Genomic DNA, 14,193 nt, shown 5'->3' with positions numbered 1-14,193 from the left:
AAAATGTTGAGAAAAGTCGCATATTCCTCGACAAGCTCTTGCTGATCTTCAGAGGTTCAACGTATTCTCTGACCATAAGCAGAGCATTGAATGGGAGGGCCCTCCAAATAATTACACCAACTTTAAATTTTCATACAGTACCATATATGGAGAACAGCTAACAACTAATTTACCAAAAAAATGGGTTTCAAATTCAAACTCATTTTAAAGCACAAAAAAGGTTAAAAAAATGGTAATATTTATTTACCTAAATTGTCTTATGGATTTGCTAATTGAATTTGACCTTCTTTCAACGAATAAATCTCGGAGCTATTATTTTAGTATCGTTTAGATTTAAAGATGAATTGAAATGAATTAATATAGATTATAAATATTAGTGAGATTTATAAATTAAAATTAATAAATAATAATAAATAATAATAAGATAAATTAAAATGAATTAAAATAAATTAAGATAAATTACGAATATAAATCACTCTTAATTTTCAAACAACTTAAATATTAATAGAAATATTATATAATATCCAGTTTCAATATTACTCCATTGTACTGTTCAACAAGAGACGATACGTGGCTTTTAAATAAGTGGCTGAAAATCAATGAGCTTAAAACCTGCAGAGGTCATAATATCTCATCAATATAACATGATGACTAGTACTAGTACTTTTTAGCAAAAGACGATATGCCCCGTGAGAAACTCTGCGGTCACTTTTCATATTCATTCTGTATTTTATTACTGTGATTGTCTGTATTTATTTTTAATATAAAATAATTATTGACTAATCACATCATCAATATATAAAAAAAAAGTGTTTATTTTATTTGAATTCTACTATAGACAACCAGTAGTTGCTAGTAGGGAAATCGCACTTGCTACGTCAGTAAATATATTAAAAAAATTAAAAAAATAGAAAAAAGGAAAATAAAGAGTTCTCGAGCCTGGAAGATAAAGTATTGGCCATACTAGGGTGATGATACCCTATTATCCAATAACAGCAGTTTTACCACCCATCCAACGTTGGCATTATTTTTTTTTTCAAAATGCTGAAAGTCTTTTCTCCTCATTTTGCTTTCATTTTCGCACCCCTCCTCTCAATCTTCTGCTTGTAATGGTTGTCTTTCAATTTTTACTTTTGTACTTATCCTTCAGGGAATCTCAGACCCAAACATCTTCAGCTCTCCTCTTCTCAATATCAGACCCTAACATGAGAGAGAGAGAGAAAGTGGTCTGGGCTACGGACGGTTTGCTCGGGCTTAGCAAATCGCGAGAGAACTAATATACAAATTGCTCACAACTCATTTCAGAAGATCGAAGATAGAGAGAAGAAAAGAAAAAAAAAAAGATGAATGGGTAGTAAAAAGCACTTGTGCTTCGTCGAGGAACCACTTGATACCGAAAACGCCATGAAATTTTCTAGATTTTTATTCTTCTTTTTTTCTTTCATTCGCTAATTTCTTCTTTAATTTTTGGATATGAGGTGTTTTCTGCTTTGTGCGTTTGGGAGAATGAAAGAGCTCTGAAATGATCGGAAGAAATGGGGAATCGTTCATGTGGGGAAGATAAAATAATGGATGAAATGAGGGGAAAACGAATTCATTTTGGTAAAAAAAGAAAATGATGTCATTTTCAATTCTACCATGTGGGCCGTGGTTTTCCGTGGTTCCCCTACGCGGTTACGAATAGATTTTCTTATAATTAATTAAGTCCGCCGGATCTTATTTATTTATATATATATATATATATAGCAAATTTAATTCAGAAAATTAAGACACACAGGGAGAGTAAAAAATAATCGGATATATATTATCAAGTAAAATATTCAAATCAATTAAGTAGCTAGCCCCTCGATTATAAGTACTGATTCTAGGGCTCTGGACGTCTTCCTAATCCTCGATCTCGAAAGCAGCTCGCAGCTGGATGATCTTCATGGTACGTACGTATATATTAGTAGTGTTTATTAGACTGTGTACTGGTAGTTAGACGTACAGTTATTTCCCTAATAATTTATCATCATGTTAGGAGGAGTAGAAAATATTACGAATAATTATATATATACAACTAATTATAATATTTTATAACTATGTATAAATCGAAAAGCAAGCAATTCATGTGCGAAATTTAAAATTAATTAAAATCATGATATATATGCCAAATTTATTTTTGTGAAATAAAAATTCCAGCAGGACCCAATATTGGTATGCATGATAAACACGTGTCATGTGTGTGTGTATATATATATATGGATACGTACACATGCATGCAGGATGCACATGCATAGGTACTATACTGATCAATGAAAGAAATATACGTATGGATCGAAACTGATTCATAATGAAAAGATCGATTAGATTCACAGAAAAATGTGGTCACAATTTGTTGCTTATCCGAGTTTCTAGCTTGAGTAAGATGCATGAATGATGACCAGTACTTATAAGTAAAGTTTAGGTAAAGTTTGGCCAATAGGTCACTTTTTAACTTTTAGGGGTGGTTTGTATTCGGAAGTCATTTCAAGTCATCTCAACTCATTTCACTACTATTTACTACTATTCATCAACTTTAACTCACAAATTTCACTACTATTCACAACTCATCTCACTACTATTCACAACTCATCCAAACTTATCTCAACTCATCTTCGAATCCAAACGACACCTTAGTTATCCATTCAAAATTTGAACCACACATTAGATTAGTCAACTCATTTTCTATAATAATATAATATTTTTATTTTCATTTATTTTTTTAATATTCTTTTTTAATGCATTGTTTTTATATATTTTTTAAATATATATATATTATTTTCATTTGAAAATATCTAGCTTTAAAACGGATTGGGTACTGTAAAACGCGGTTTTACACCCTCTAATCATAACATGTCACGTATGCAATTTAGGGAAGGAATTCATAGGCACGGTCTAGTGAATCCCTTCTCTCCTCTCCCCCGACAGAAGGCTCTCCCCTTATCCCTTCCTCCATCCTCCCTCTCCTCTCCTCCATTCTCCCTCTCTTCTCCCTTCTCTCCCCCACCTTAGCTCCCCCAACAAAAGCCCTCCATTTCTTCTCCTCCCTTTTCCCTCTTTTTGGGACCCTAATTTCTAGTTTTCGGAACCCTAAATCATTAAGCCAAAATAACTTGATGAAATAACAATATAGGAGTGAATTAAGACCCTTACCTAATAGGTTTGGATCAAAACCCTTTGGAAAACATCAAGAGTGGCTGGGTATTAAGTTCTTGATAAACCTAGTATGAAAGATTGGATCTAGAGATTTTGATTTAATGAGATTTTGAGTTAAGGGAGAGAGAGCGAAAATGAGATCTAGAGAAATGGTTTGGTCTGGCTAGCAGAGAGGGAGAGAGTGGAGAGAGAGATCGATCAGGGAAGGGGAAATGAGTCTCACGTGATTTTCATACACCTAAATAATTTTGTTCTTGTTATATATTATTGATCAGAGTAATTCTATTTAAAAGTTTTTACAACACACAATTCATTCACGTGGGATAATTCGATTTGAAAAATAAATTTTAAAATTTGAATCTTACAAATCAAATTATGTCTTGTATGTAAATATGTGTTACTGTGCGATATAAAAACCTTCAAATAATACTATTCGCTTTTATTAGAAGAATAGATGATCTAGGATTTTCAGAAGTCATGTGTTACTGCATTTCAAGGATAAAAATCATTTGTAAGGGCATAACAATGTAGGTGAACATGATGATATATTAATTCACTACAAGAAAACTGCTTATTTGTGACTAGTTAATTTCAGTAAAATGACTATTTACAATTAAAATTGATTGTGAAAAATCTTTTGGTTACAATAAATTGATCACAAAAATTCATTTTTATTTTTGTACCGATGTGTGGTAAAAATAAATGGATCGAGCGCCACATGATATATATGCCAAGTTTATTTTTGTGAAATAAAAAATTCCAGCAGGACCCAATATTAATGGGTACGTACACCTGCATGTAGGATGCACATGCATAGGTACAGTAATCAATGAAAGAAACGTATGGATCGAAACTGATTCATAATGACAAGATCGATCAGATTCACAGAAAAATGTGGTCACAATTTGTTGCTTATCAGAGTTTCTAGCTTGAGTAAGATGTATGCATGAATGATGATCAGAACTCATAGGTAAAGTTTGGCCAATGGGTCACTTTTTAACTTTTAGTTATCCATTCAAAACTTGAAGCACACATTAGATTAGCCAACTCATTTTCTATAATAATCTAATATTTTTATTTTCATTTATTTTTTTAATATACTTTTTAAATGCATTGTTTTTTTTTTTTTAAATATATATTTTTTATTTTCATTTGAAAATATCTTCAAAATGGATTGGCCGGGTACTGTAAAATGTAATTTTACACTCTCTAATCATAACATGTCACGTGTGCAATTTAGGGAAAGCATTCATGAGCACGGTCTAGTGAATCCCTTCTCTCTTCTCCCCCGACCGAAGGCTCTCCCCTTCTTCCTTCATTTGTCCTCCCTCTCCGGTCCTCCCTTCTCCCTCTCCTCTTCTCCTCCCTTCTCTCTTTATTCTCTTCTCCCTTCTCCCTCTTTTTGGGACCCTAATTTCTGCTTTTCATAACCCTAAATCATTAAGCCAAAATAACTTGATGAAATAGCAATATAGGAGTGAATTAAGACCCTTACCTAATAGGTTTGGATCAAAACCCTTTGGAAAACATCAAGAGTGGCTGGGTATTAAGTTCTTCATAAACCTAGTATGAAAGCTTGGATCTAGAGATTTTGATTTAATGAGATTTTGAGTTAAGAGAGAGAGAGAGCAAAAATGAGATCTAGAGAAATGGTTTGGTCTGGCTAGTAGAAAGGGAGAGAGTGGAGAGAGAGATCGACTTGGGAAGGGGAAATGAGCCTCGCGGGATTTTTTTTTTCATACACCCAAATGTATTGTAAATTTGGTGAGAAACACGTGTCAAATTATTAGTAGATGGTGTAAAAATGGCTTTCACACCTCGTCCGGTCTGTAGCCTCTCTCTTTTCATTTTCCTAATTTCTAGTAACCTATACACCAAAATATATAAAACATGTACATATCCATAAACCTAAATTAACTTCATTTTTAAATATGAAGCATCAAAATATGTACAAAATCAGCCTCATGCTTCGTTCAAAAGTATAACGAAAGCAATCAACCAATACTTCCAAGCAAGCAAGAAATTATACTAACATTCAAAGCAAGGTGTATATATAATATAATAAGAGTTGTGCTGCTATTTTGCCCAGAGGAAAAAAAAGTTATATCATAGATCAAGGAAATCTCAAAGCACGCAATGAATGATGCGGAAAAAAAAGATTAATACACATGGCAAGAGGTACATGCTCTGCCTTTAGGCTGTGCTGATTAATTTGGGGGTGAAGAATACATATAAATAATGGCAATGAAACAAAACCGATCAGGGAAATGAAACAGTTTGGGTGAAAGAAAAATTAATAATAAAATATAAAGATGATTGAGCTACAATTAAGGGTGCGAATCGGTCAGTTCGGTCCAGTGAATGTTTCATTTTCGGTCCATCATTTTTCCGGACCGGACCGAACACCCATGGGGAGCAGACTGAATTGGTAGCTATCGGTCCGGTCGGTCTAGCCTAATTATTTTTTTATTTGTTTAAATCAACTAATAAAAAAAATTCATTTAAAATACTAAATTAAAATTAAGTGACTTATTGATATGGATTATGTAACTAACTCAATAAAAAAATATTTTATTGGTCAATAATAATAATTGATGAAAATTACATTATTAATTTATATAATTAGCTAATTGATATTATATATTAATTAATTTATAGAATATTAACAAGTGTTAATAATATATTTACAATTTTATATTGTTAATGGTAATAGGTTAGATGAAAATTACATAATAAATTGTACAATTATTATATAAATAATATGTATAAAATATATTTTTTATTTTTATTTTTCATTCGGTCCGGGCTGGGCTAGAAAAATCTTGGACCGGGACCAGACCGAAACTTTTCGATCCTCTAAAACGTGGACTGAGATCGACTGGTCTCAGTCTCTATCCCATCCGGTCGGATTCTCTGGTCCGAACCGACTGTTTTTCACCCCTAGCTAAAATAGAACACAAATATGTTGAACCACTATATATAGCTCAAGAGCTGGATGACTGAATGATGCCTAAGCCAATTCACGCCACTTTTACATCATTTTATGGGTTGCTCTTAAGGTAAAGTAATCCTGCTTTTTGGTTTTAAAAATTGTATAATTTCGTTTGGATACTAAAAGTATCTTAAAATATCTAAAAATAATAGTGAGTTAAGATATTTGAGTGAATTTTGTGTAAGAGTGTGGCTCCTTTAAAAAAATGAATAGTAGTGAGTTTGGATATATGAAGTAAGCTGAGATATGTTTAACTTTTTATGAGAAGTTGCAAAAGTGGTAGATCCCATCAATTGGGATGAAATGAATTGTGAGTGTTTGGAATGAGGGTATTCTCATAACTACGAAAATATCTTAGATGATCTCAGATATTCTCTACACCCAAAAACAACCTAACTAGATGTGTGTGACTGTTGTTGTGAAAAACAACGACGAAAAACAAGTGAAAGCAAACACAAGCGAATAAACAAACAATCAATCACACTATACAAAATTAACGTGGTTCAGCAACGTGCCTACGTTCACAGAATTACAAATGTTTTATTATATTGAGGAATCACAAAATATACTATGGCGTGAAATCTTACTATTTAGAACACTCAGGCATACTAAATTGTTCATTAAGTACGTATTTATAGTGTCACACAACAGAAATCTTAATTTTTACTTTTTTGCATTATTTGCTCGAATGGAGTGTCAGCGTGCCTCGAGCAAGATCTCTGTTCGATTCTCACTCGAGCTACCTGTCTAGTGAACAATCTGCCTGAGCTTTGCTCGATCTACCCATCACGTGAACATCGAGTGAACTTTCTGCCTGGCACTTTTTCTGACCGCAAACAGTGCCAAATATTCAGCCCAAGCCGAAGCGAACATCACCCATGCCTCATTGAAAACCTGCCAAAAAATTATAAAGCATCCTTGCAGGGTCGAGTCATCAAATCGACTCCACACTAACAAAACTAGGCTCCATAAACTCAATAATTTTGTATATATAACAACATAATAAATAAATAGCAATATACAGAATAAATAAATAAATGATTTTAGTTTTTTTTTTTTAATGAACAATGGCTCTTTATTGATATCACTCCTCATATGAAGGAAATAATCCAAGTGGGACAACTTTCCGAATCAATTATATCCTCATCAATTCCTAGAACATTTTTAGCTTGAGTGTCAACTACTACATTAGCTCCTCTTCTAATATGATTAGATTTCCAAAATTCATACTGTGATGGAACATATTTAGTGTCCCAAATGAAAACTCTCGAGTTATGATAGGAAGCTTCTTGCTGTAAAATGCTTCTAACAACCTGCAATGCATCACCTTCAATGATAATCTTTCTTATACCAATCTCCAAGGCAAAACTAATAGCTTGGAAGGCTCCATATGATTCAGCCAGTAAGGGGTTTTAATAAAAATCTCTTTGCATTCTTTTGGTTGCTATTACTTGCCTTCCATGATCTCTAATTATAATCCCAATACCAGCCTTGCCAAGTTCCCAGTGAATCTTTCTTTCATGATGTTGTTGACTCTACCAAAAGCTCCTCATGACTTGGTTGATCTTTTTCAATAGAGATCTATGTAGCTTAAAAACCCCCATGCAGTAAGTTGGTAAAGCTTGGATCATTGCCTTCAAAAGGATCTCCTTCCTAGCCTATGATAAGATCTTAGTTTTCCAGTTGCTCACATTGCTTCTTACTCTATCCAGTATGCTATTGAAAGCCTGGAATTGAGACCTACTAATGAGTGCAGGTAATACAAGATACTTTTCATATGAAGTTGAAGATCTAACCCTAGCAATACTCAGTATATGGCTCCTGACTTCCCTACAAGTGTTTTTGCTAAAATGAGTAGAAGTCTGATCTCTATGAAGCCTTTGGCCCGAGGCTTGTTCATAGGAGTCAAGAAGGCCATCCATTCTACTCCACTCTACTGGATATGCTTTACAAAATAACAAGCTATCATCAGTAAAAAATAAGTGATTAATACATATTTTTCCTCAAGCCGTGGGAATACCCGTTATTAAATTAGTGGCCTCAGCATGATTAAGAATGACACTCAAAGCCTCTAAACATAAGACAAAAAGGTAGGATGACAGTGGGTCACCTTTCCTTAACCCTCTTGATGCTTTGAATTGTGCTCGAGGGAACTATTGAATAGGATGCAATAAGAAATAGAATTGATATATCTCATAGTCAAATCAATCCATCTCTGATTGAAACCTAGCTTGGACGTAGTTGCTTTAAGGAAGTTTCACTCCTCCCTATCATAGGCCTTACTCATGTCTAACTTCAAGTCTATGAAACCGGATTTGCCCTTCATCCTCTAGTTCATTGAATGCATAGCTTCATAAGCCACTATTACATTGTCAAGAATCAACCTTCCTGGAATAAAGGCACTCTGAGTTGGAGAGATGATCTTAGGCAGTATCTTCTTTAGTTGATTTGTCAAAACTCTAGAGATTACCTTGTAAATCATATTGCAAAGAGAAATAGGCCTGAACTCTGATATCTTCTTTGGATTCTTCTTCTTTGTATTAACGCAATGTGAGTTTCATTGATAAGGCTTAACTCTCCACCTGCATTGTTTAAATTAGGCATAGACATATATAGAAAGAAAAATGCTAAATGTACTTAAGAAAAACTTACTAAAAACTTACTTTTTCAAATGTCAATTATTGATATACTGAAAATTATGAAATTTTAAATTTCAAAAGAAAACTAACAAAATGAGTTTTGTAAGTAAAGTTATAAGTATATGTAGCACTGCTCATATACAAATTCTTTCGAAAATGCATATACGAAGTTCTTATGTCATGCTTATCCTCCTACCAATAAATTAACATTATGACATTTTAGACTTCCTGCTGGTTCTTAAATATTTCTTCTCTACAACTCATCAATCCAAACCCTTGAGTCCTCTCACTCATTCTCTCTCTCTCTCAAATGTACTATATAAAAAGTCATCTTAATTCACAGGTCCAATGTCAACAACGCGTACAACGCCAAACCTTCGTTGATTAGGCGATCCAATATAGCCGCAGATCTTCTTGCAATTGTCCCACTAGTTTTCCAATCGCTTCAGCTGCTGATATTTCATCATCCTACAGTAATTTGCAAGCGACCTTAAATTTACAAGGCATTAGTCTTTCATTTTATTTTTTTGTTTCAATCATTTCGCAGTTTACGGCTTGCCGTACTTTCATTGATTTTCACAGGGACTGATCGTTCTTTCCGCAGAATCAATCATATATTATAAATTACTCGTACTGATCTATAACTTTTTTCATGGCTGTAGATCAGTAGTACTACTCATTGCTGGAAAAGTCGATATTTTACAAACGATCAAAACCCACAAATTAAAAGGTTGCTCGATCCGGACAGATATATATTTAGTACGACAACATGAGCAAAAGAGCCAACGGTCCAAAGCTGGAATTGAAGTTGAACTTGTCGCCGCCAAGGCGGGAACACTCGCCTGCCAAGTCTCTAAATGTTTCGACCTCTTCTTCGTCGGAAATGTCGTTTGAAGGCTCATGCGTTTCATCGGAGCCGGAAGATCAGCCTATGACGTTGCAGTACTCCCCAAGCAGCACGGAACCCAGATCGATGATGCTCGTAGGATGTCCCAGATGCCTCATGTACGTCATGCTATCCGAGCTGGCTGATCCAAAATGCCCCAAATGCAAGAGTACTGTCCTGCTCGATTTCCTCAAGGAAGAAAATGCCAGGAATACAAGAAACTGAGCCAGCTAGCTGAAGCATGCATTTGCATGGCTGCCTTTTCCTGTTCCTCATGATCAGCATCAATTCCAACTGTGCGCTTCTATTTTCTTTCTTACTTCCTTTTCTTTCTCGATGCTTAGCTTAATTTGGCTTGACCTTATTTATTTTTCTAATGCAGCTTTTATTTTCTTTCTTCGATCAGTTTTAATTATTTTAATGTGTTTCTCTTGTCTACTATTAATTATTCCTTTTTGGTTCGTCGATACTTTTCTGAAATTTGGTTGCATATTACAGGAAAAAAAGAAAAGAAAAGTAAACTGCTTGGTTCGATTCAACCAAACTAGATTAATGTGGATTTTTCTTGTTAATTTCCTATATATATATGTGTGTGTGTGTGTGTTTTCTTCACAGCCAAACTGACTCTTAGTGTAATTTTCCCCCAATCAAGATGGCGTCAGTTTTATATTAAATAGGGCATTAATGCCATGATATGTGGGCAAATGGAATATATATGTGTGTATATATCTACTCTATTATAATAAGTAATTATTTAATTGTGAATAATAACTTTTGTTATTTTTTCATTAACTTTTTTTTTTTGGTTAAGTTTTGTTTTACTAAAAGGCCTTTAAAACCCTTGACCATTTGACGTGTAGCCCCCTTGTAGAATTTAATGGAAGATCAAATTTTACCAAAAGGCCCTTAATAGCCTCGCGGCACGCATGAATTGATATCTTATTTTCATGTCATTTTTGTTCCGACAGTGTACTCATTTTTCTTACTTTTTGTTTCAATTTTAGTAAATAGATAATTCAATATGGATGCAAACTAATGCTCATACTTTACTGAAGTTTAGATTTTTTTTTTATCTTGACTTTTTGCCTTTTTTTAACCTTGTATTGTTTTTTCATAGACAAATAAGCTACTGACTTTTTCACTTTTTTTTTTATTTAAAATATTATGTCAGGTGCACCCTAGGGCTAACGCACCAGGACCGTTCACTAGTGTGTGTGTGTGTATATATATATATATAGATTAGGTAGATAAAAGAAAGAAGATATACGTATAAGTTGAGCAAACCCTTATACCCTTTTACTTGTATAAATTAAATATAAGGAGTATAATGCAGCTCGGAATGCGTCGATATACAATGGCCAACGCCAACTACACTGTTGCAGCCATTATCATAGCTAATATATATATATGTCTCACTCGACGGTTATATATGCATTACAACACAATTGCTTTTTAGTGACGGTTGGAAAATTGTGACAGTCTCCAAATCGTCACTAAAAATCTTTTTCCGTGATGATTTCTAGAAACCGTCACTAAAGACAGATAAGATTTTTTTTACGTTCCAACGTATGGAAATTTTACGTTCAAACATTGTGGCTACTTATGTGCGAACGTAAAATGTTTTGGCGCCAACGTTCAAACGTTAGTAATTAACATTCGAACGTAAAATGTTTTGCAGCAACATGCGAACGTTAATTACTAACATTTGAACATTGGCACCAATTTTAATTAAATATTGCTCTAATTTAAAAATTATTTAGTTTTTATAGTGCATAATTTGTGAACAAGTCTATATAATTGACTTGTATATATTTATATATACACAATTTGTAATATATTTATTTATGTTTATATATATTTGAAGTACAGTGATTTAGAATTAAAGATGGAAAATATAACATTATATAAGATTGAGAATTGAATGGTGAAAAACTATAGAAATATTATGTGACGCCCCGACCCCCACGTACAAAAACACGAGAATTGTGACGTCAGGATGATGATAACACGGGTCACACATCCCAACGAAATGTGCTCAAGTGTGTGCAACATGCAAAAGTGCACAATAAAAATCGCAGTGGATAATATAACTAAGTCATCTAAATACCAGAAGTTTAAATACAAATATTCAAAACAAATCATCTTTAAAAAGTTATACAGTCATCCTAAAATATATTACAAAGACAAATACATAATAATTGATAAAACAAATCTCGATATACGGGAGCAATCCCAGATCACTCCTCCAACGGAGCCAACCTTTAGGCTCGTCATCCACATCTGCATCAAAATCTACGATACCATAAAATGGTACCACAGGTAAGTAATAATCCAAATAACCCTTGGGATAAAAACGCATTAATGCAACCAACAAATAGATCCCAAAACCTCATTTTTTTTAATCCAAAAATGATTATTTTCCACACGCCAAAATCCCAATTTGGCCCAAAAATATAATCCGTCATTTTCCTAGAAAATGATTCACACAAAAATTAACCATTTATCGGACACTATAGGTGGGAATCGCACCACCATCCCTACTGCGTGCACCGTAGGCAGAAATCACAGGCGGGACACAACCACCATCCTTGCTTACCAACATCTCTACCCCGTGCACCGTAGGCGGGAATCGCAGGCGGGACTCTACCACCATCCCTATAGTTCCTTTCCACACAATGAATACTTATCAGAGCACTGTAGGCGGGAATCACAGGTGGGACTATACCACCATCCCTGCTTACCACCATCCCTATCGCAAGCACCGTAGGCTGGAATCACAGGCGGGACACAACCACCATCCCTTCTTACCACCATCCCTACCGCGTGCACCGTAGGCAGGACTCTACCACCATCCCTGCTTACCACCATCCCTACAGTCTCTTTTCATTTTTCTCAAACCAGTCAATCCAGTCGTTTCAAACACACTCAAAATCATTTCTCATGAAAATCTAATTTTCAAATAAACACATGAAAATCCAATTTTCAATAAACACATGAACTTGAATGTATGTACACGAAAACCCAGTTTCATTTACAAAATGATCATGCGTGCAATATGCCATATACATGAACAACGTCATAATAACAACCAACAATGCAAACCAAACACACAACAACTCTGTCCACAATCTATCCGACTCCCGAACTCCTCGGACTTAGTTCGGCATAACCAACTAGTTCACAGATAAAATGAGTTAATGTAAAAATACATTTAAATCACGAAAATTCTTTGGGAAAATACTTAGAATGCTATATAATAATTTTCGAAGGATCACGGAGCTACAAGAAGTGGCGGCATAGCAACGAAACAGTGCAAAATACACTGGGCCGTGGGTCTCAAAAACTCACTTTTGAACGGAGACAAATCAAGACCCGAAATTGATAGGGTAGGGCTTAGAGGTGTCGGTGAAGATCGTGGTGGTGGTGGTTTGCAATGGGTGGCGGTGTAGGAGGCGGTTTTAGGCCAAAAATGTCCAAAACGGAAATGGAGTTGGATGTACTTCACTGGTGATGGATCGGAGCTGGGGATGGGTGGGTTAGGTTGCTAGGAGGTCAAGGATGAAGTGGTGAAGAGATGGTGGCCGGAGGTGGCGTGAAGGCAGCGCTGGAGCGAAGAGAAGGCCGCGGCTTTGAGGAGATCGTGGTGGCTAACGGCGGCACGAGGGAGGTTGAAACTGGGGGGGGGGTGGTCTCCGAAGGGAGGGGGAGCTGAAGGGTGGGCGGTGCCGGCCACGGTGGTGCGGCGGCGGCGGGCTGGGGAGAAGAAGAGAACCCACGAGGAGGGAGGGGAAACCGCGCGGGGAGAGGAGAGAGAAGGAGAGAAAAGAAAAAAAAAGAAAGAAGAAAAAAAGAAGAAGAAGAAGAAAAGAAAATGGAAAAAAGAAAAATGGAGGGAAAGAAATGAGGTCTAATCCTCACATCTTGGGTCACAAAAATGATCCAACGAAAAAGATTTTAAAACAGCATCTCAATTAAAATAATTTAAACGTAATGATAGATTGAAAATAAAATATTTAAATCCAACAATCAATTAATTTAAAAAGAAGAACAATATAAATACATAACAATAATTAATATTAAGAAACATATCAAATTTAATTTTCGTAAATTTAAAAATCATAAAATTAAACCCACTAAAAATCCAACAATTTTAAAATAAGAGAATAAATTTTTGAATTAATAAAAATAATCATTCAATAAAAATATACTAAAATACGGGGTGTTACATATTAAATAATATTTTTCTTTACAAATAATAAAAGTAAAATACAAAATATGATCGAATTTTTTAAACAACACTCAGATGATAGTGTTGTTCGCGAAATTTGAACTCCGTACCTCCTCAGTCAAGGTATCAACCTTGTCGTTGAGGATACCTACACGATGGGCGATCTCAGATACAGATGCCTCTATAGCCGCGAGCGATCGATCGATCTTATGATCGATATGCGCAGTCAGCTGTGAAATCACCGCATTAACCCAAGCAGGCCGCGCATCTC

At 34.9% G+C, this 14,193-nt stretch overlaps 1 protein-coding gene across 1 annotated transcript; it reads left to right on the top strand.

Moving 5' to 3' along the window:
• The first annotated feature begins 9,577 nt into the window (after positions 1-9,577).
• Positions 9,578-9,919, top strand: LOC121238179 (protein GL2-INTERACTING REPRESSOR 1-like). Its single transcript, XM_041135020.1, has one exon. The coding sequence runs from the start codon at positions 9,578-9,580 to the stop codon at positions 9,917-9,919; it is 342 nt and encodes a 113-aa protein (XP_040990954.1).
• Positions 9,920-14,193: the final 4,274 nt, after the last annotated feature.

Source organism: Juglans microcarpa x Juglans regia, chromosome 7D (assembly GCF_004785595.1).
Source record: "Juglans microcarpa x Juglans regia isolate MS1-56 chromosome 7D, Jm3101_v1.0, whole genome shotgun sequence".
NCBI lineage: Eukaryota > Viridiplantae > Streptophyta > Magnoliopsida > Fagales > Juglandaceae > Juglans > Juglans microcarpa x Juglans regia.
The sequence above is the reverse complement of the archived record's forward strand: the minus strand, read 5'-3'. Positions and strand labels throughout refer to the sequence as shown.